Below are 24,782 nucleotides of genomic sequence, written 5' to 3'. Positions count from 1 at the left end.
AGAACAACAATTATGTAAAGGAATGTACAGACGGTGTGCAAAATGTCGTCCGTTAGCTTTTTTGGATGTTGAATAGGATTGGGCATGTTGAGATAGCCTATTACATGTAATACACACACAAGCCTCTAAAACAGAAAGGTAGACCTACTTTTCTTTACCTACAAATCTTAATTTCGATTCAATTGCCAGTGTCAATCGTACAACATGCACGCGCTGGTGTTTTGATTATGCCAAATAAATAAGATGACAACCAATATTATGGTAGGCTGCCCACACCACAAGACAATAATAAGGGCATAATAAAGCAAATAAAGTTATCTAATTTCTAAAAATAAATACAACAATGTTGTATCAGTAAAGGAATGTATATTCAAGTAGTAATACTTTGTAACAAATAAAATCTTAGACGCCAACGATTGTCTGGGAATGAAACTTTTGTGGTTTTTAATGCATCTCACTAAAAAATTCTGCCTTCTTTAATTTCTAGGGAACTAATGCTGTTAAGCATACAGTCACAACTAAACATACCGGTACTTTATTATATAATCCAATGGTTTTTGCCAAGTATTTGTATTTATCTAAGCTCATGTATTGTCTGCTGTGAGGATCCGAAGGCTGGTTGTAATAATCCATCAACAGAGGGCGCTATTTACAATTAACGGTCTCAAAATTTTTGGCAATTTTGGCAATGCATCACCCGCAAATGTACATATTCACCTACTATTTTTGTTCACAAATCTAGCCTTTCTTTGTTTTGCCTGTAAGCAAGAAAACTTGCTAAGCACAGAAAAGTATAGCTTAACAGAAACTGGTTACCAGACACGAGGCCACAATTATTTCCATAGCCCCTGAAGAAATTGATAAATTACACAAACTTTTTTCAGGGACAAGAGACTTCCATGTTATTTTTCATGTATCTTCCCCCCTCCCCCTTCCCCAGATTGATGATAAACAATGAGTAAAAGTTTACTCAAAATCATTGGGTTTCTTCAAAAGACACAGCTGTGATTAGTCGAGACACAGCTGTGATTAGTCGATAGACCACGTTACCAATTACTTCCCACACACAAACAGAAATTTAAACATAAAACCCCACATTTGATAAGAATTGTACCATAGTTTAATCACTGGTGGAATGAGCTAAAAGGCCAGTGTCCAAACCTGTCCAGCTAATTACAGGTCAACGTCTAGCCAGACTGCGATTGGCCAAATTTTACGAATAATTAGTCACTGAAATGATTGCACCACATTGTCCTTCATGCCAAGTATAAAGATTTGTATCAAATAAATTTGTTTAGCTAACGAGCTCTTATGCAAATTCAAGAAGTGTATAAATATGATTGTTCAAACCCCCAAATCATTTAGAAAGTTACAAAGTTACCCAATCAGTTTCTCCAGTGGTTTATTTTGTTCAGAACTGTTTATAGACGATGGAATGTGTGATGTAGTTCTTCATGAAGTGGTGCTTTATAATTGTATATCCAAGAACAATAGACCTTTACCATGCTGTCTCCATATTGGTCATGTTTCTTGTATCGAATAACAGTTATGAATGATAATAACAATTTTGCAAATAGGAACCAGACTGGTTTGTTCACTAAGCCTCGGTTTGGTTACATTGACGTCAAGGGGAAAACTTCAACATGGCTGCACCATGATAAAGGTCTATACCCTACTCTTTCTGAATAACAATACAACAAATCACTGTCTGAAATGTCTTCAATTATATGTACGTTTATTTGATATTTACACTTTCTCAATTCCTGCTTTTTGTTTCAACTTCCCACACCACACATCCACATTTTACAACTTACAACTTACACACTGGCAATTTTTCCGACAATTTGTATAAAGAAGGACATAGATATAGTCTCCCAACAGAAAGGGGCATCAATGTACAAACACACACATCCACATGTTAACTGTGCTTAGCAGGAACAAATGTCCCTAAGAAACTGTATGCAGGGAACCGATCACAAGCAATATACAATCACATGGCATTTTAGGGAGCTAGTAACCTGTCTATCTGCGAAGCAAAGATTTTCTATGCTTAGTAAATTTGGCTGCTTTTCTTTGGAATTGTGCAGATATGAAAATTTGTCGACCTCCCCAATGTGAATAGGTGGGGAATGGTTCCCTGAAGGTTCATCGACAAACTGTTTTGCGGCCTTCTGTATCTACACCTGTACCGGTCTTAAGTGACCAGGGGTGGATTTCACAAGTTAAGACTTCTTTTATCTCCAGAATAGGTTGAGTTACTCGTCCTCACTTAGGACTAGCCTTAAGTTTTTAATATCTCCAAGGACTAGTCCTAACCTAACTCTTTCTGAATGCTGTAAATCAAGCACATTGTGCAGACAGTATAAGTGCCTATTTTAACGCATTCCTGATTTATCATTCCAACGTACTGATGACTGATATGCAGCAAACATAGTAGTCATCATGTAAAAAAAAAAGCAATCGGTTTGGCGTAAAATTCTGGCAGGAATGTCTTTAATTCTAATGGAACTAATTGACCAGTTTGTACACACTAATATCGAGTGACATCATGCATATCCTAATTTGAAAGTCTAGCCTTAAGCTGTGTCCGAAACGGTGACTTCGGCTACTGCTGTGGCTAGATCAGTGTTGCTGACAGTGTTGAAGAATAGGCAAAGGTGCGCATTCTAGCCGTAGCTGTAGCAGAAGTCATTGTTTCGGACATGGCCATAGTCCATCTCAAAAGTCGATTTTACATGGCTCAATTGTATAACATCATTTTTATATGTTTTTTTTATCAATGTTCTTTTGTGCGGACACTATACTAAATAGCTAAACTCTTTTTCTTGGTACCCGAAACAACTTTTTTTAAATTCCACTAAGCTCTTAACAAAAAGCACAGCGTATAACTTACTAAAAGTGTTAAGCCTAACCTCTTCAGAGAAAGCATTTAAGAGAGTCTTTCACGAAATATACTCAACTACTGCAATACAATACTGAGAGATGCTAGCTGTATAAATGTCCATTAATATAAAAATTCCCCAAATTGCACGTTTGCTATGCAACGACTGCTGGTACACATCTGATAAAGAAATGATTTCAAAACATAACTAATGGTCTGACAATTTGACCCTAGCAGAGTCTTTCTCAAAGTGTCAGGTCAATAACTAACTTTTGCACTTATACCATAGATCCTTTGGGTTGGTAAGCAGTTTGCAACAGCTAATTCTATTTTCTCAGAAATGATTTGCAATAACTTTCTTCTAGCATTTGAGAGATTCCACCACTGTTAGGCTGGCAGGACGGCAGATGAGCTCTTAAGATGTGGGAACATGTTGGCAGCTGCAAACTTTTTTTTGACAGACAAAGTCTTTGAGCTGACATGTCAGTAAATCACAAGGCAATCAGATTTCAGATACATGCAGTGCATATAATTTTATGTACCATGAAATTTTCCCAACAATCTTCAGTCCAACTCAAACCCTATCAATCCATCCACCCCAACCCTTCAAATATGAAGCCTGGTTCATACTTCCTGCAACAAATAAATCACAACAGATGAATTGTGTTCAACTAGTGTGAAACATTGGGTGCAAAAACAGCCATGAGATGTCAAAAACGCTTTACATTCACGGAAAGTATGAACCAGGCTTAATTCTCTATGGATCCATAGTTGAAGGGTTGGAGCGACCAACACTTCAACTATCACTCATGTTCCACCCCCTATCCTTCCCTATCCAACCCCAGTACACTCTTACCAGCCGGGCAGTGAGGAAAATCTGGCTTTGGAATGCTGGTGATCCTTTGTAAGTCATCGTGGCAAGCATTGCAGAAATGTGTTCGACCAAAGCAGAACACAGCAACTGAACGGCAGTAGCGGCACTTGTACTCCAGGAAATCTTTCCCATGCTTTGGACACATCTGGGGTCAAACAAATTGGAAAAAGGATGGAGCATTAGTTAGGAGGAATTTGGTTTGATAAACAAAACATTGTTTGCAAAATGTTGTATTCAAAATTGTTCATATCTTGTTAGGTGAAATTCCCTAAATGTTGTATTAACTCTTCTATTTGTCGTACGTAAAACTAGTTGTAACACAAAAAATAGAGTCCGTACGCCCACAATTTTCTGATTTGGAAAGAGGACGCTTGAGGATGCTATTGTGACCTTGTTTTGGGGTGGTTGACATTCACAAATGAATGAACAATAAATGTGTCCATATGATCAAATTAATACTCAAATAAATAATCCATGAAACGGTTAACTATGTAATCAGTAATTCTACAATTATCTCAACAGTTATTTTGACCCTTTGTTCTTTATCATGCTTTTGGCTCAATACAGCTGTCTTTGTATTTGTATGTGGGGAGGGATTTTCCCCTTATTCGGGTCTGTGCTTAATGCATTGTCTCACTGGGCACCATTAAAAAAGCAGTGTTGGTCTCCCCGGGTTAAACAATACATAAAAACAAGAAATAAAACTTTGGTGTAAAACCCCCTACCTGAGTCCTGGATACAACTGAGCATGCTCCACACACTAACTCAGTTGGGTCATAGTCACCCTGTATCCCAACCTCTTGATCGCAGCGAGCTTCACCTCCGTAATAAGCCTGAAGAAACCAGGGAGAAACAACCAACATTAACATTGAATGCATTGAATACATAATAACATCAATGCATTTTTAAATGCATTTTTAAAATTATGAAACATATTTGGGATGATACCAACTAAATAAATCTCTTTTGATTGGTGGTGGTTGTGAGAGGAATGGGAGGACTCAACAGTTGGACTCTATACGCTTCCCACCATCAGGGAAAGTATATACATGCGTCGTTATCAAATTTAGCTCTCAAATGTGCAAAAGGCGTTTTTATCAAAAGAGATTTATCTACATGTCACCGCAAAAATATATCTCATTATCATTCCACCATGCAAACCTTCATGTCTTATAAAACTACATTTAATTGTTGTCTTTGGACCAGCACCATTTTCATAGAGCTGTTTAAACACAACAAAATAGCTAAGCCCAGCAAAATTATGCTTACCGGAATAAGGTTACCTGCACATCCAGCCAGCAACCAACTCACAAGCTCCATCACCACCGGTAGTCCGTCATTCTCCTGAAGATGAGCAGAGTACAACAGCTCTGTTCAGAGCCAACACTCCCACTAAAAAGATTTGCACATGGGTGTACCCTTAAGTTCATCATGTATTTATAGTTTCTTTAAATTTATCCACATCATGCAAAACTTCAAACAATAGTTAAATAAATGTTGTCCAATTGCACAGCATCAATTCAATTCCGAAGACAATGAAAGAAATAGAAAAACTGTAATACTGTTGCTTTGGACCATTAAAGCTTTAAATAAACTCTGCGACTTTTATTACAGCGAGCTAATATACCCAAATAAAAAGTACGGTTCGACAGTTTCAATGAAACTGGAAAAATTTCTTTGACTTCAACATTTTAGTTACAATTTTTTTTTAAATAACCATTTCTAAAACAAAATGTCGACAGAGTATGTAGACTACTGTTTCTTTTCCTTGACATACTGTTCCCTTTAGATAGATAACATCAAAGTACCTAACAAGTTCACAATGACAAGTTGACAATTACCCTTTGTGGCAGTTTCTGGGACAAGTCAACATGGTCAAAGGGTCATCTTAGCCCACATTTGAAAGTTGGCTGTTAAAGTGACATGTTGCACTGGATCAGGGCCTAATTTCATACATGTAGCATTGCTTAGTGGCCGATTTTGTGCTTACTGCGTGACTACCATTTCACAGCGCTGCTAGCCGTAAGCTACCGAAGAGGCATGCTAACCCTCTGGTGCGTACCGCACAAAATTATCGTTAAAGACAGTGGACACTGTTGGTAATTACTCGAAATAATTATTGGCATAAATTCTTTCTTGGTGACAAGTAATGGGGAGAGGTTGATGGTATAAAAAAACATTGTGAGAAACGGCTCCCTCTGAAGTGGTGCCATAGTATTGAGAAAGAAGTAATTTACCACAAATGTGATTTCGAGACCTCAGATTAAAAACTTGGTCTCGAAAAGCACACAACTTTGTGTGACAAGGCTACTTTTCTTTCATTATTATCTTGCAACTTGAGCTAAAATTTTCACAAGTTTGTTATTTTATGCATATATGCTGAGATACACCAACTATGAAGACTAGTCTTTGACAATTACCAAAAGTGTCCACTGTCTTTAAGCAGCGTTATGAAGTTAGGCCCTGGTGAGTTGGTCTATGAAAAATGTTGTAACCATTTTTTGTTTAAAAAAAGTAAACCTAAAGTAACCTACAATAATCCACACAAGTATGCCTCAACATTGCCGGTTGTGATCTGTCTTTTTACTTCCTGAACTAAAATGGTCCGCCATTGAGTGGAGTAAAAAATTAGACTGAACAAAATGGCATGCCATGTACGTTAACCAAGCATGCCAAGTAAAAGGAAAACCATGCAATTTTGAGGCATGTTTGTGTGGGTCATATTCTACTTTTAAAGGTATCTTTCTCACAATATGCATTCTATATCAAACGGTTTCAAAGGCTTTTTCATAGGCCAACTCGCCTGATCCAAGGAAACACGTTCCTTCAACAGAAAAACTTTTGAGGAATGTAAAGTTCATCAGGTAAGGTGTCAAATAGTCATGACCATGGCTATAGCCCTCTAATTCAGATACATGTACATGTACAGCCTCGTGTCATAAATATTACAAGTGAACAATTAGGAAACCACTTTGGATACGCAATTTTGCAGTGCATACATGTACATATATGTACACATGTCCATGTACATATACATGTACATATGCATTTTGGCTGAACATGTAGTTTGTTTTGTAGTAATATCTCTAAAGGTTTATGTTCTTAAAATATACAAAGTTGTTTTTATTCAACTAATGGAAATTAGTCTTTGTGATTTTATAATTATTTAGTTGTTATGATTCAGGGTATTCCATTTTTTTAAGGAATAATTTGAATAATTTGAATAATTTGAAAACATTTTTAGAGTCAGCCATCTTGAAACTAAGCCTAACCGAGCCAACAAGTTGGTTACTGTAAGGTGTTTGAAGCTTTGCATGGTGTGGAGAATAAGAATAACTATAAATATAAATATGAATAGCCCTGAGTAAAATCTCTTTTGAAGGAGTGGTGGCTCTGAAAAGAGCTGGTTTGGTCTTGATAATTCCAACAGTATACTCTGCTCGTATTCAGGAGAAAGATGAGCAGGAGTATACTGGTCGAAACGCCAAACCCAAACCGGCTCTTTTCAGAGCCACCACTCATTCAAAAGAAACTTTACTCATGGTTGTACCCGCAAGTTTACTATTCATATTTATATTTATAGCTACTTTTACGTCGGTTACTGTTTGGTCGGACCAGCCTTGTCACTGTTACCGTGGTTCAATCAAACGCACGAAAAAACACTCAACCAATGACCAAAGCTCAAACATGCTTCTGGTTTGGGTGATTAAAACACACCCTTAACAACATGATTCTCTTACCATCCCCGATCCTCTCTAAGGGAAACGTGACATTGGTATCAGCCATGTAGCCAGCTCCTGCACTCAATAACCTGCCAAGTGGTGAATGGATGTCAAAGAAGAACACTTGCTTGAGATACATATTGATGAACTTGCCAAAGTGGAACTCATCAAATCTGCAGACCAAAGATAAATTTATTTTGTTATAGGCAATCCACTACAATAGTAATACTAATAACCAGTTTTTATAAAGTGCTTTTCACACTCGAAGGGCGTCTCGAAGCGCTTCCAACATTATTACCCCTGGTCACTGGGCTTTAAATCATTTCTTAAACCATCTCAGCTCCCTGGGGAGTATACATCCTGTGCAAAATTAATATGTGTTTCTCGCCTAAATCAATCACAAGAACCATCTCTGCTCTCACAGTTACCCATTTACCCCTGGGTGGAGAGAAGCATCTATAGTTATGTGTCATTGCTCTTGCACAAGTGTTACGACCAGGATTGAACCCACACTCTGCTGAACAAGCGCACCAGAGCTTGAGTTCAGTGCTCCTATCCGCTCAGCCATTACACCCTACAATAAAGGGAGCCTACTATGTACCGAACAGGCCTAAAATAAAATAATATAAATCATAATGCATGCTTGTACGCTTCGTTTTTTGAAAGGGCAAGGGCATGTTTAAAGGTATCTTTCTCAGAGTTGAAAAGCAAGATCTCAATTGAATAGATTTGGCAGAATGTCAATAAGGAACTCCGATTACTTTGTGATACACTAACACTGGAATATTTTACAGTCACAAAGTTGCTCAAGCACAGAGAGACACTCACCATGCCAAATAACTATAAAGCACTGGAGGCCTTTCAAGTTTGTATTTATTATACTACAGTGTTGTCCTTGATGTGAGGGTTAGCCTTTAGTCAAGGCGCACGCGGCATCACCACGAGCGGCGAAGCTGCGAAGGCAAGCGCCTTTACCAACTCGTTTTGGGGGCCTTATGTTTTTCAATACATTTGCCAACGACTTTGGTGGGAAAACTGCATAATGCATTGCGGCGTGGTGAGTTGCTGGCCAATAAGAAGCCACCATTACTTGCATGACCTCACAAGAACGTTGGATGCAAATTCGTTAAATTTTCTCCCACCAAAGTCGTTAAGTATTTCAAATTCAACAGGTCACCAATTCTTCAGTTTGAACCCACCACAAACTAATTTTTTATCCTATTTGTTGCATCAGGCCCTGCTGGTATAACACGGGGATTATTACACTAAAAAGATTCATGCAAAGGTACCGCTGACCAGCTTGTGATCGCACAAAACACAACGCACATAATCACACAGTATACAAATGCACCATCCAGCGACACACACAGACATCATTTAAATTTACAGGCCTGTACCCTTCTTATACTTTGCGTGCGACAAACAATGCAAGAAGGGCCTTACGCTATGTTTTTAAAATCAGAGTTGATAGATGATGTTTTACGACCATCAGCCACCAATAACTACAATTTCATTTGTACTATCCCAGTGTACACAATCAAAACTTATCCCACACACTCAATACATTAGGCCTGGGCGAATTATTCGAATATCCGGTTAAAGGCGAATAGGTTTTCCTATCCGTAACCGCGAATGCCTTTTTTTTTCTTAATCGGATATCCGCATAGGGCGCAAATACCTCTGTACAAACCGGATAATTCTGTAATAACAACCGAGTAACCGGATATTCTTTAACTATCCGAATATCCGCGGACGTCGGGCGACAACGGATATAAATGTTTCGTCTGAATCCTTATGAAACTTCTGTTAAGACAGCATAAAACAGTATAAATTAAGTATTTAACTATGCTCACCTCCATGAAGAGTTAAAACAATGACATTTCTGACGTAATTTGTCCAAAGATTACACAAGTTTTCCTTGACCTAGAGTCAATTACGATCAAAAGAAAAAGCAAATCGCCATCTTTAAATTAGATCCGGTCATTTTTATGAATGAACCGAGTGACACTGTCTAAAACTAATATCAATCCGCCCATAAGATCTCATTCACAAACGAACAGCGCCCTCTATTTGCCAAAAAAAAATTATTTGAGTATCCGGTTAACTTCGGATAGTTGGCCAGCGGTATCCAAATAACAAAATTTCACTATTCGCCCAGCACTACAATACATTCATGATGCTTTTATTTCCCTTTTGTTGAGTTAAATTAAAAAACATTTAAAAGCTTGGTACTCACTATTGTTTTTCTGTCGCATCGCAAGTTTTTTGACTTCTCAATATGCTCAACGCTTTATTTTTTGGTCACCTGGAATGCTCATGACATGTTATTACATTCTGAGGTGAAAGTTTGTTCTTTCATGCATTGAAAACATAAAAGACTTTCCAGCTGTTCCTGAGAGTTAAATCCTTTGTGATCTGTTGTGGGCGATATCATGGAGAATGGACACATGTGTAGTCCAAAAGTTGCTCTCTACAACCAAATGGCCCCTCCTCAACCATAGAAAAAGTTTGTATACTTTTTCTATGGTTGAGGAGGGGCCATTTGATTGTAGAGAGCAACCGGACACTTAGTGTTTTGAAATGATATCAAAAATCTTTCTTTTTAACCTAAATAAATTGTTTAATGGATTTATTTTATTCTTGGGGGTTTCCTGTCTGTAGATTTGTTTATTTACAAATTATTTTACACATGAAAATCTCTTTTCAAATTAAGCGAATTTCCCTTTGAAGTTCTCGCACACGGCGTAACAAAGTGTGCAAAAAGACGTGACGTAAATACACTTTCGCCCATGGTTTGAGAAAGTACAAAATTACAGTTCGGCGCCCCCCTACTGTCGGTCTATAGATTCTTTATGTCTGTGACTGCATCAAGAACGCAGAGCTTTTTTTAAAGATGTTTTTTAATCTAACTCAACAAAAAGTAATACAAGCACCATGAATGTATATTGAGTGTTTTGGATAAGTTTAGGGTAGTGTAGTTCAAAGGAAACTTCAGTTATTGGTGGCTAATGGTTGTAAAACTTTCATCAATCAACGCCAATTTCAAAATGTGTAGCGTTAAGGAGGCCCAAAATATTAGACCTCTAAGGCTCACGGGGAGCCTTATAGTTTCTAGAAGTACTAAGAATATGGTCTTTCAACTTCTCAAATCAGGTAAAAAATAATGTAAATTTTAGTCAACTTTGTGTTCCTATTGTAAGGGAGAATTAAACCCAGGCAGAAGTGCACAGCACTGACTAACATCCTTACTGTTTACCCAAATCACCATGGAAACTTGAAAAAAAAATAATAACAATACTAATAAAAAGTGTGAATAATTACTGGCTTTCAAATCTGATTTTTTATTTATTTATTTTATTTTCTTGATATTTAAAATAAAGCGTATAAACAAACTGTGATAATTGAATCAACAAGCTGATGTTTAAACTTTAATATTAATAACAATATTAATATGACTATGAGGGTTAAAAATTAAAATCTCCAAAAATATAAGAAAATCATATTTATAAGGCACTAGCCCTATATATAGGACTCTTTCTCTGTACACAGGAACAGAGCCCTAACTGTTTAGGCCTGTTTCTGGGGCGGAAAAATTTCACAGCTTCATAACTTAAATCTTACCTGCAACAAGCCCCTAATTTTCAACAGATTCACATTCCATGGCGGCATATATTTTTCTGCGGTGGGTTTTGGTCCTCATATATTCCTCACAAATCCCGCCATTTTCGTGAAATAATGCAGCTTCCAACGTTAAAGAATTCCCCAAATTGTTACCCACGTGTGTGCTTGCGTGTGTGCGTTTGTGTTCATGTTTGTGAGTGCGAGCCCCCATTGTGCACACCTAAAAATGAAGTGAACATGACGCTTGAGCTTACGGTGTCCTCAAAGAGCAGTCAAAATGTACGCAAATGTACGCGTACGCATGGAAAACAACTGTGAGCATTGATCAAAACGGGAATTCTTTAACCTTGGAAGCTGCATTATTTCACAAAAATGACGGATTTGTGAGGAATAGAATGTGAATCTGTTGAAATTTGTGGCTTGTTGCAGGTAAGATTTGAGTTATGAAGCTGTGAACATTTTCCGCCCCAGAAATGTACCCTGATGTCCAGGATGTCACTGTAGTACAAAATGAAAGTGTAAGGCCGCCAGGGCTAATAAGGCACATGGCTTCTTTCCTGTATTTTTTTTTCAGAATGTTCAGAAAAATATTCAGTCACATGATTTGATAATCATGAATTGAAATAGTGTTTGATGAAACTTTTTCGGTGGGCAAACATTTTAACAAGGCCTCAACATATGACATATTTTTGTAACTTGTTTGTAGAAATGTCTAAAGGCTAAATTACCAAACTTTTTGCATTTACACAATACAACTTAAAACTACAAGTGCAAGTATTAAGTAATAAGTAACCACAAAATAAACACAACATTACGACTGCAAGAGACTAATCACAACTTGCGCATGCCTATTTTAATCACAACCATTCGTGGTTTGGCTTCATACTTCGTGTTGGTTATATGCCTCGTTTTGTCACATACCTAAGTGTTTTTTCTAAGTTTTGGTCAATGGAGAGGAGACTCTTTGCTTGGCGCATAAAACCACACAATTTTTATCTAGGCACTGTTTACATCACGCACAGAGAGGTAAAGGATTTGTCACAATTTTAGGGACACCACGGAAACAGGACCACCTACGATATTATAACTCCATCAACAAATTATCACGAAATAGGTGCTGCATAAAAACCCATTCACCTCGTTTCGGTTGAGAACCTTCAAAACAAGTCATACAAAACACTTCTTTTGATCATCCAATCACCCAAATTATTACTGGGATAACTTTCCGTATGGCGCCGCCACTTTTTCACTCATTTTTATAAAAAGGGATATCTCATTGAGGTAAATTAGATACTATATTATTTCATATAGAATGAAAAAGTGGTGGCGCCATACGGAAACTTTTCCTATTACTGTAAATGGAAATATAATGAGTCAATATGTATATTACCTGTGTCCAAGGTCTGTAGGGTCGAGGAAAAATCACCAATTCATAGCAAAGGTGTTCCGTAAATCTCTGTATGATTTGTGTACACTTGTCACGGTGGAAAAAAACAGTAACTGGCTGCAACACAGCGCCCTCAAGAGGCGAGAATCTAAGAAAGAAAAAGAAATTAATAAAAGTTTTAAAATTTAATTATAGACTAGCGGGATGCCGCGCTTCGCGCCCCGTTAAATGATTAGGTTCATTTATATAGTGCTGTTTACATAAGTGTAGTGTAAGTTATTTTAGATTAGTGTATTGTAGTTTAACTTAGTTAAAAATATTGTGAAAATAATTTAAAGGAATTTTTAATTTGGTTTTTAATTTGATTTTTAATTTGATTTTAATTAATTTAGTTTAATTCAACTAAATTTAGATAAAATGTCTAGTTTACTGTAATGTGTAGCGCATTTTTGTGCCATGATGAACCTACCTAATAAGGCAGAACAACGCCCCCCCCCCCCCACCCAGCCCCGCTATTAAGGAAATATCACATGACATTGATGAAAAATCACATGACATACCCAATTACATGACATACATAATTAGGCAGAAGCCCATCAACAACCCCCCCCCCCCCCCAGCTAGGAAAACGTCACATGACATACCCAATAAGCCTCAAGTGCCACCCTGCCCCCTAGTAACAAAATGTCACATGACATGCACCCCCAGCGCCCCCCAGAGAAATGTCACATATGACATACCTAATAAGGCAAAAGCCCCCCCCACCCCCCTATTAAGGAAATGTCACATGACATACCCTTAGACAGAAGTGCACCCCCAGCTTATACAGAAATGTCATACCTAATTAGCCAGAAGTGCAGCCCCCCCCCTCCCTGCTATTAAGAAAATGTGACATGAACGCACTCCCCCTGCCATATACCTAATCAGGCAAAAGTGCACCCCAAGCCCCACCTCCTATTAAAGAAATGTCACATGACATATCTAATTGGGCAGTGGCCCCCCCCCCCCCCCCCCCCCGCTGTTAAGGATGTCACATGACATACATGTACCTATTAGCCAGCCCGTCCCCATCTCCCCCCCCCCATTAAAGAAATTTCAGACAACCCTATAGGCAGAAGTACCCCCCCTAAAATGGCCAGAAGACTGCACCCCCCTTGCTATTAAGGATGTCACATTAAATACCTAATTAGCCAGAAGTGCACCCCCCCCCCAATATTAACATATCAAGGAAATGTCACATGACATAGGCAGAAGTGCATCCCCCACCCAGCCCCGCCCCCTATTAAAAAAAATGTCTTATGACATACCTATTCTAATTAGGCAGAAGTCCAACACCCCCCCCCCCCGCTAATAAGGACATGTCAGATGACATACCCTTAGGCAGAACATTTAGGAAATGTCACATGACCCACTAATTAGCCAGGAGTGCAACCCCCCCCCCTCCCCGCTATTAAAAACATGTCAAATACCTAATTAGCCAGAAGTGCACCCCCCCCAGTAAGGAAATGTCACATGACATATACCTAATTAGCCAGAAGTGCCCCCCCTCCCATGTAAGGAAATGTCATATAACATATACCAAATAAGGCAGAAGTGCAACCCCCCAGCCCCTATTAAAAAATGTCACATGACATACCTAATAAGGCAGAAGGTACCCCCCTAGTAAGGAAATGTCACATGACATATACCTAATAAGGCAGAAGTGCACCCCCAGCCCCCCCTTATTAAACAAATGTCACATGACAACCTAATAAGTCAGAACAACGCCCCCACCCCCGTTATTAAGGAAATGTCACATGACATTTATGAAAATATCACATGCAGACCTAATTATATGACATACCTAATTCGCCTCAAGTGCAACCCCCCCCCCCCCCCCTAAAAACAAAATGTCACATGACAAGTGGAGCTGTGGAGCGCCCCCCAAGAGAAATGTCACACGACATACCTACAAATGTAAGGCAGAAGACCGGGCCCCCACCCCCCCCCCCTATTAAGGAAATGTCACATGACATACCCTTAGGCAGAAGTCCACCCCCCAGTTAATACGGAAATGTCACATGACATACCTAATAAGGCAAAAGTGCACCCCCAGCACCACCCCTATTAAAGAATACCCTCCGCCCCCCGCTATTAATGTCACATGACAAGCCAGAGGTTTACCCCCCCCATTAAGGAAATGTCACATGACATAGGCAGAAGTGCATCCCCAAAGCCCCACCCCCCTATTAAAGAAATGTCACATGACATACCTAATTAGGCAGTAGTCCAACACCCCCCCCCCCCCGCCCCACCATAAGGTAACGTCACTTGACATAGCCAGAAGTGCACCCCCCCCCTATTAAGGGAATGTCACAGGACATAGCTAACTAGGAAGAAGTACCCCCCCCCCCCCCCGACTAATACATATTGGCCAGAAGTGCCCCGCCCCCTCCCCAGCTGTTACGGAATTTTCACATGACACACCTAATCAGCCAGAAATGTCTTATGACATACCTATTCTAATTAGGCAGAAGTCCAACACCCGCCCCCCCCCCCCCCTAATAAGGACATGTCAGATGACATACCCTTAGGCAGAACATTTAGGAAATGTCACATGACCCACTAATTAGCCAGGAGTGCAACCCCCCCCTTCCCGCTATTAAAAACATGTCAAATACCTAATTAGCCAGAAGTGCACCCCCCCCCCAGTAAGGAAATGTCACATGACATATACCTAATTAGCCAGAAGTGCCCCCCTCCCATGTAAGGAAATGTCATATAACATATACCAAATAAGGCAGAAGTGCAACCCCCCAGCCCCTATTAAAAAATGTCACATGACATACCTAATAAGGCAGAAGGTACCCCCCTAGTAAGGAAATGTCACATGACATATACCTAATAAGGCAGAAGTGCACCCCCAGCCCCCCCTTATTAAACAAATGTCACATGACAACCTAATAAGTCAGAACAACGCCCCCACCCCCGTTATTAAGGAAATGTCACATGACATTTATGAAAATATCACATGCAGACCTAATTATATGACATACCTAATTCGCCTCAAGTGCAACCCCCCCCCCTAAAAACAAAATGTCACATGACAAGTGGAGCTGTGGAGCGCCCCCCAAGAGAAATGTCACACGACATACCTACAAATGTAAGGCAGAAGACCGGGCCCCCACCCCCCCCCCCCCTATTAAGGAAATGTCACATGACATACCCTTAGGCAGAAGTCCACCCCCCAGTTAATACGGAAATGTCACATGACATACCTAATAAGGCAAAAGTGCACCCCCAGCACCACCCCCTATTAAAGAATACCCTCCGCCCCCCGCTATTAATGTCACATGACTAGCCAGAGGTTTACCCCCCCCCCCATTAAGGAAATGTCACATGACATAGGCAGAAGTGCATCCCCAAAGCCCCACCCCCCTATTAAAGAAATGTCACATGACATACCTAATTAGGCAGTAGTCCAACACCCCCCCCCCCCCCCGCCCCACCATAAGGTAACGTCACTTGACATAGCCAGAAGTGCACCCCCCCCCCTATTAAGGGAATGTCACAGGACATAGCTAACTAGGAAGAAGTACCCCCCCCCCCCGACTAATACATATTGGCCAGAAGTGCCCCGCCCCCTCCCCAGCTGTTACGGAATTTTCACATGACACACCTAATCAGCCAGAAGTGAACCTTCCCCCCCCCACCACCCCTATTATTATTATTATCTATATCAGTTTTTTGTAAATGAGATATAGGCCTACCGGTTCATAATAATTATTACGATTAATGCTTACTCGGTAGAGATATTCCTGGTAGTTATTATAACTTTGTGTTCCTGCATTTTCCTGTCTTTTCAAAGCCCCTTCGTAATTAATTGTCATTGCTAACAAGTATTGGTATATTTTGAAATTGCTCGCGCCTGAACACTAAAACAAATTATTTAGATCTAAAAAAAACACAATTAGAAGGGCCAAATATAAATAAATGACTTTGTGTCTCGGTTTCTGTTCACAGTGTTTGGGCTTATTATTGTTGCTTTCTTCGAAAAAGAAAAAGGTTTTTAAAAGGGGGAATTTATACTATTGTTTATGTTTGTTCGTGTTCTGTTTTAGCTCAATTATCTTTGATGTAATATATTTTTACAATAGCCAAGAGGTGACGAGAGACGAATAAGCCCCATTAGTTGTCAGGGTGCCACTATAGGCCAAAAGTCTTGCGCAAAACTGGGTTATCATAAATATTTCCATGGCCTTAAATTCTTTTTAATAAATATTGTCTTGGGGTCATGCAATTAATTGTGCCGCTAGGGGCCTATAACAATTTATCACAACCTGGGTGCTATGTGCTTCAGCTTTTGAGGAGACGTGATAAATATAGGCTTTGAGGTTGGTCCTATTTGGCTTGGGAAGTGAAAAAGTGATCATACTTGCACCGGTTTAGGAAAAAACACATTTGTCTGTGTTTTTTCCCGGGTATGGCCTAATAATAGGCCTGGGCGAATTGTTTGAATATCCGGTTAATGGCAAATAGGTTTTCCTATCCGTAACCGCGAATGCCTTTTTTTTCTTAATCGGATATCCGCATAGGGCGCGAATAGCTATTTATAAACCGGATAGTTCTGTAATTACAACCAAGTAACCAGATATTCTTTAATATCCAAATATCCGCGGACGTCGGGCGACAACGGATATAAATGTTTCGTCTGAATCCTTATGAAACTTCTGTTAAGACAGCATAAAACAGTATAAATTAAGTATTTAACTATGCTCACCTCCGTGAAGAGTTAAAACAATCACATTTCTGGCATAATTTGTTCGAAGATTACACAAGTTTTCCTTCACGTAGAGTTATCCACGATCAAAAGAAAAAGCAAATACCCATCTTTAAATTAGATCCGGTCATTTTTATGAATGAACCAAGTGACACTGTCTAAAACTTATATCAATCCACCCAGAAGATCTCATTCACAAACGAACAGCGCCCTCTAGCGACAAAAATTTATTTTTTTATTATTTTGATAGCGCCCTCTAGCGGCGGAAAAAAATTATTCGAATATCCGGTTAATTTCGGGTAGTTGGCCAGCGGTATCCGAATAACAAAATTTCACTATTCGCCCAGCATTACCTATAAGCAAAAATTCCGAAAAGCTGACCTGCCAAAAATTTAAAAGAAATCGGATGTTTTATTAGTTGTACGAAAATATATTTGATTGGTTTTCAAGAGGTTCAGATACCTAAAACAGTTTTTAAAATAATTTTTGAATATTTATTAGCACAAGCATTGATTGCAGATATATGACTCTATGAGCACCTTTTAACTTACAGCTTTTTGGTTGGCGCCCTCCCGTGTGAACAAACTGAGATGCAAAACACTGGGTTGAACTTCTGCCTAAATGCATATTCATTAATATGCAACTCAAACTGTTTATTTGGGAAATAGTGCGAACACAGGGTAAGAAAACCACCATTCATGATCCAACCATTAAAAGGTGTCAGTAGACAGTTTACCCAAAGCAGTTACGCTACAAAATATGAGGGGGTTAAACTTTAGATGGTTTATAATACAGAAAATAGTATTGGCTCACAAATAAACACATTACGACTGCGAGAGACTAATCACAACTTGCGCATGCGTATTTTAATCACAACCATTCGTGGTTTAGCTTCATACGTTGCGTTGGTAATTATAAGCCTCGTTTTGTCACCAGTCACATACCTACTGTACTTGTGTTGTTTTTTTTCTACGTTTTGCTCAATGGAGAGGAGACTCTTCGCTGGGCAAATAAAACCACACAATTTTAATCTAGGCACTGTTTACATCGCGCACAGAGAGGTAAAAGATTTGCCACGATTTTAGGGACACCACGGAGACAGGACCTCCTACGATGTAACTCTATGCACAAATTATCACGAAATAGATTCTGCATGATAAAAACCCATTCACTTCGTTTCGGTAGAGAACCTTCAAAACAAGTCATAAAAAAACACTTCTTTTGATCATCCAAACACCCAAATTATTACTGTAATTGGAAATATAATGAGTCAATATGTATTTACCTGTGTCCAAGGTCTGTAGGGTCGAGGAAAAATCACCAATTCATAGCAAAGGTGTTCCGTAAATCTCTGTATGATTTGTGTACACTTGTCACGGTGGGAAAAAACAGTAACTGGCTGCAAAACAGCGCCCTCAAGAGGCGAGAATCCAAGAAAGAAAAAGAAATTAATAAAAGTTTTAAAATTTAATTATAGACTAGCGGGATGCCGCGCTTCGCGCGGCACCCCGTTAAATGAATAGATTCATTTATATAGTGCTGTTTACATAAGTGTAGTGTAAGTTATTTTAGATTAGCGTATTGTAGTTTAACTTAGTTAAAAATATTGTTTAAAATAATTTAAAGGAAATTTTAATTTGTTTTTAATTTGATTTTAATTAATTTTATTTAATTCAACTAAATTTAGATAAAATGTCTAGTTTACTGTAATGTGTAGCGCAGTTTTGTTCCATGATGGATGTAGTGATGCAGTTTTACGACTAACCTAATAAGGCAGAAGAACAACGCCCCCCCCACCCCCCGCTATTAAGGAAATGTCACATGACATACATAATTACATGAAATATGTACATAATTAGGCAGAAGCCCATCAACACCCCCTCCCCCCCCCCCCCCCCGGCTAGGAAAATGTCACATGATATACCCAGTTAGCCAGCTCAAGTGCCACCTGCGCCCCCCTAATAACAAAATGTCACATGACAAGTGAACCCAAGCGCACATATGAAATACCTAATAAGGCAGAAGTCCCCCCCCCCCCCGCCCCCGCTATTAAGAAAATGTGACATGACATAATTAGCCGAAAGTGCACCCCCCCCCCATGCCATATACCTAATTAGGCAAAAGTGCACCCCAAAGCCCCACCCCCCTATTAAAGAAATGTCACACGACATATCTAATTGGGCAGTGCAACACCCCCCCCCCCCCACTATTAAGGATATTTCACATGACATACATGTACCTATTAGCCGGAAGTGCAACCCCAGCCCGTCCCCATCTCCCCCACCCCCTCCATTAAAGAAATGTCACAGACAAGCCTATAGGCAGAAGTGCCCCCCCCCAAAAAAAAAAAAAATAGCCAGAAGACTGCACCCCCCCCCTCGCTTTAGGATGTCACATTAAATACCTAGCCAGAAGTGCACCCCCCCCCCAATATTAAGGAAATGTCACATGTCATAGGCAGAAGTGCATCCCCCACCCAGCCCCCCCACCTATTAAAAAAATGTCTCATGACATACCTATTCTAATAAGGCAGACGTCCAACACCCCCCCCATAAAGAAATGTCAGATGACATACCCTTAGGCAGAAGTGCACATTAAGGAGATGTCACATGAGTCATGTGACATGACCCACTAATGAGCCAGGAGTGCACCCCCCAATCCCCCCACTACTATTAACAACACGTCAAATACCAAATTAGCCAGTAGTGCACACCCCCCCCCATACCTAATTAGCCAGCGGTGCACACCCCCCCCCCCCTAGTAAGGAAATGTCACATAACATATACCTAATTAGCCAGAAGTGCAACCCCCCCCCCCCCCCCGCTAGTAAGGAAATGTCACATAACATATACCTAATTAGCCAGAAGTGCCCCCCATGTAAGGAAATGTCACACGACATATACCAATTATAAGGCAGAAGTGCACACCCCCCCCCAGTAAGGAAATGTTACGTGACATTAACCTAATTAGCTAGAAGTGCCCCCTCATGTAAGGAAATGCCCCAACGATATCAGGGAAATGTCACATGACATATCTCAATTTTTTAGCCAGAAATGCCCCCCCCCCATGTATGGAAATGTCACATGACATATACCTAAGGCAGAAGTGCACACCCAGCCCCCCTTACTAACCAAATGTCACATGACATACCTAATAAGGCAGAACAACGCCCCCACCCCCGCTATTAAGGAAATGTCACATGACATTTATGAAAACATGTCACATGCAGAAAACCTAATTAGCCTCAAGTGCAACCCCCCAAAACAAAATGCTACATGACAAGTGCAGCGCCCCCCCTGCAGAGAAATTGTCACATGACATACCTAATAAGGCAGAAGTCCTTGCCCCCCCCCCACCCCACCCCCTACTAAGGAAATGTCACATGACATATACCTAATTAGCCAGAAGTGCCCCCCCCCATGTATGGAAATGTCACATGACATATACCTAATAAGGCAGAAGTGCACACCCAGCCCCCCTATTAAACAAATGTCACATGACATACCTAACAAGGCAGAGAACAACGCCCCCACCCCGGCTATTAAGGAAATGTCACATGACATTTATGAAAAATCACATGACATACATAATTAGGCAGAAGCCCATCAACACCCCCCCCCCCCCCGCTAGGAGAAATTGTCGTCACATGACATACCCAATTATCCTAAAGTGCCACCCCGACCCCCCTAATGACAAAATGTCACATGACAAGTGCAGCGCCCCCCCCCCCCCCGCAGACAAATTGTCACATGACATACCTAATAAGGCAGAGGTTTATCTCCCGCCCTATTAAGGAAATGTCACATGACATAGGCAGAAGTGCATCCCCAAAGCCCCACCCCCAGCCCCCTATTAAAGAAATGTCACATGACTTTAGGCAGAACTCCAAGACCCGCCCCCCCCCCCCCCCCCGCTATTAAGGTAACGTCACTTCACATAGCCAGAAGTGCACCCCCCTAATAAGGAAATGTCACAGAACATAGCTAACTAGGAAGTACCCCCCCCCCTATATTAAGGAAATGCCACATGGCATACCTATTAGCCTGAAGTGCCCCCCCCTCGCTCCCCAGCTGTTTTTTTCACATGACACACCTAATCAGCCAGAAGTGAACCCCCCTCCCCCCCACCACACCTATTAAAGAAATGTCGCATGACATACCTAATTAGCCAGAAGTGCACCCCCAGCTATTTAGCAAATGTCACATACATATATAGGCAGAAGTGCACCCCCCCCCGCCATTAAAGAGATGTCACATGACACACCTAAATAGGCAGAAGTGCACCACCCAAGCCTGATTGTTCCCATCCATCCCAGACTCAGAGACAATAAAGCAAAAATTCACAAAGTAAACAGTTTGTACCTTTAGTGCGTTTTATTTGTATACAAAATCAAGGCAAAAATATTCTAGAGTAAACAAACATACTAGCATAAAAACGTCTCAAAATAGTAACAAACAAACAAACAAACAAACAAACAAACAAACAAACAAACAAACAAACAAACAAACAAACAAACAAACAAACAAACAAACAAACAAACAAACAAACAAACAAACAAACAAACAAACAAACAAACAAACAAACAAACAAACAAACAAACAAACAAACAAACAAACAAACAAACAAACAAACAAACAAACAAACAAACAAACAAACAAACAAACAAACAAACAAACAAACAAACAAACAAACAAACAAACAAACAAACAAACAAACAAACAAACAAACAAACAAACAAACAAACAAACAAACAAACAAACAAACAAACAAACAAACAAACAAACAAACAAACAAACAAACAAACAAACAAACAAACAAACAAACAAACAAACAAACAAACAAACAAACAAACAAACAAACAAACAAACAAACAAACAAACAAACAAACAAACAAACAAACAAACAAACAAACAAACAAACAAACAAACAAACAAACAAACAAACAAACAATCAATCAAACAAACAAACAATTAAACATTTAAACAAACAAACAAACAAACAAACAAACAAACAAACAAACAAACAAACAAACAAACAAACAAACAAACAAACAAACAAATACTATAACCAGACAATAAAAACTTAGAAAACAAAACAAGCACACATATACAAGAACAACTAAACTCTTACTAGACTGAAAACAGACACTAAAACAAACTCACATAAACTCAAACAAACAAACAAACAAACAAACCATCAAACAAACAAATCCTCTTAGTGGACAATGAGCACACAGAAAACAACACAAGCACAAAGATACAAGAACAAACACACTGACTAAGCAGAGAGCCATGAGTAAGCACAGCCATGAGCAAGCAGAGAGCCATGAGTAAGCAGAGAGCCATGAGTAAGCAGAGAGCCATGAGTAAGCACAGCCATGAGCAAGCAGAGAGCCTCAAGTAAGCACAGCCATAAGTAAGCAGAGAGCCACGAGTAAGCAGAGAACCATGAGTAAGTAGAGAACCATGAGTAAGTACAGCCATGAGTAAGCAGAGAGCCATGAGTAAGCAGAGAACCATGAGTAAGTACAGCCATGAGTAGGCAGAGAGCCATGAGTAAGCAGAGAGCCACGAGTAAGCAGAGAGCCATGAGTAACGAGAGAACCATGAGTAAGTACAGCCATGAGTAGGCAGAGAGCCATGAGTAAGCACAGCCATGTGTAAGCAGAGAGCCATGAGTAAGCAGAGCATCATGAGTATAAGCAGAGCCATGAGTAAGCATCGCCATGAGTTAGCACAGCCATGAGCAAGCAGAGAGCCATGAGTAAGCACAGCCATGAGTAAGCAGAGAGCCACGAGTAAGCAGAGAGCCATGAGTAAGCAGAGAGCCATGGGTAAGCAGAGAGCCATGAGTAAGCAGAGAGTCGTGAGTATAAGCATAGCCATGAGTAAGCATGGCCATGAGTAAGCACAGCCATGTGTAAGCAGAGCCAGGAGTAAGCAGAGCGTCATGAGTATAAGCAGAGCCATGAGTAAGCAGAGAGCCATGAGTAAGCAGAGAACCATGAGTAAGTACAGCCATGAGTAGGCAGAGAGCCATGAGTAAGCAGAGAGCCACGAGTAAGCAGAGAGCCATGAGTAACGAGAGAACCATGAGTAAGTACAGCCATGAGTAGGCAGAGAGCCATGAGTAAGCACAGCCATGTGTAAGCAGAGAGCCATGAGTAAGCAGAGCATCACGAGTATAAGCAGAGCCATGAGTAAGCATCGCCATGAGTTAGCACAGCCATGAGCAAGCAGAGAGCCATGAGTAAGCACAGCCATGAGTAAGCAGAGAGCCACGAGTAAGCAGAGAGCCATGAGTAAGCAGAGAACCATGAGTAAGTACAGCCATGAGTAGGCAGAGAGCCATGAGTAAGCAGAGAGCCACGAGTAAGCAGAGAGCCATGAGTAACGAGAGAACCATGAGTAAGTACAGCCATGAGTAGGCAGAGAGCCATGAGTAAGCACAGCCATGTGTAAGCAGAGAGCCATGAGTAAGCAGAGCATCATGAGTATAAGCAGAGCCATGAGTAAGCATCGCCATGAGTTAGCACAGCCATGAGCAAGCAGAGAGCCATGAGTAAGCACAGCCATGAGTAAGCAGAGAGCCACGAGTAAGCAGAGAGCCATGAGTAAGCAGAGAGCCATGGGTAAGCAGAGAGCCATGAGTAAGCAGAGAGTCGTGAGTATAAGCATAGCCATGAGTAAGCACAGCCATGAGCAAGCAGAGAGCCATGAGTAAGCAGAGAGCCATGAATAAGCAGAGAGCCATGAGTAAGTACAGCCATGAGTAAGCAGAGAGCCATGAGTAAGCACAGCCATGAGTAAGCAGAGAGCCATAAGTAATTACAGCCATGAGTAAGCAAAGAGCCATGAGTAAGCAGAGAGCCATGAGTAAGCAGAGAGCCATGAGTAAGCAGAACCATGAAGTTCGCTCTGTAGCATTGCCTTTAATAACAAGTTATTGCATTAGGAATCAAACTAACATGCAGCTTTTAGTTGCAACATGAATGTTTGTAGGTTTATATTCATCTATTGACATTCAATAATGGAAGCTTATTATTGTTAATTACTGCAGAACAAGGGCCAGCTTTGGTGTTTTTTTCCCATAAATTTCCTAGAAACTGATCTGAAAAGATCCTGAAACATCTTATGCTGCTATTTCTCTCACCTGGTTAAGAGAGATTTTTAGAAAAACATGTTGTTGAAGATATGCTGTTATATACTATTACTACTACTACTTCTAATATTTAAATATTTACTGATAAATTATTTCTATCTACTGCTACTTATCTACTTCTACTTCTAATATTTACTGAAAAACTATCCTAGTACTATATTAAACTACTTTAATGTTATATACTGGCATAATTAAATATTCTAATACCATTCTACTGCTACTTATTTACTTCTGCTTCTAATATTACTGAAAAACTATCCTAGAAAAACTATCCTAGTACAACATTAAACTACTCTAATGTAATATACTGGCATAGTCAAATATTCTACTACCATTCTAAAGCCAATTTCACAAACGCTAGAATTAATCATACCTCG

General features: G+C 40.0%; 1 protein-coding gene across 1 annotated transcript; it reads right to left on the bottom strand.

The window, feature by feature from the left end:
- Positions 1-428: 428 nt before the first annotated feature.
- LOC139935680 (E3 ubiquitin-protein ligase MYCBP2-like) lies at positions 429-18,644 on the bottom strand. The gene is made up of 6 exons (XM_071930203.1): positions 18,530-18,644; positions 12,489-12,633; positions 7,496-7,650; positions 5,025-5,125; positions 4,481-4,588; positions 429-3,900 (listed from the first exon to the last, which is right to left on the bottom strand). Exons 3-6 carry the CDS (start codon positions 7,614-7,616, stop codon positions 3,703-3,705), a joined length of 528 nt encoding a protein of 175 aa, XP_071786304.1. The 5' UTR covers positions 7,617-7,650; positions 12,489-12,633; positions 18,530-18,644; the 3' UTR covers positions 429-3,702.
- Positions 18,645-24,782: the final 6,138 nt, after the last annotated feature.

Source organism: Asterias amurensis, chromosome 4 (genome assembly GCF_032118995.1).
Source record: "Asterias amurensis chromosome 4, ASM3211899v1".
NCBI classification, from domain to species: domain Eukaryota; kingdom Metazoa; phylum Echinodermata; class Asteroidea; order Forcipulatida; family Asteriidae; genus Asterias; species Asterias amurensis.
The sequence above is the reverse complement of the archived record's forward strand: the minus strand, read 5'-3'. Positions and strand labels throughout refer to the sequence as shown.

Coding starts and splice junctions, on each gene's coding strand:
- LOC139935680 (XM_071930203.1), bottom strand. CDS start 7,616: ATGTATCTCAAGCAAGTGTTCTTCTTTGACATCCATTCACCACTTGGC. Junction 5,126..7,495: donor CTTAGAGAGGATCGGGGATG/GTAAGAGAATCA, acceptor GGCTCTGAACAG/AGCTGTTGTACTCTGCTCAT. Junction 4,589..5,024: donor GTGCAGGTAACCTTATTCCG/GTAAGCATAATT, acceptor TGGTTTCTTCAG/GCTTATTACGGAGGTGAAGC.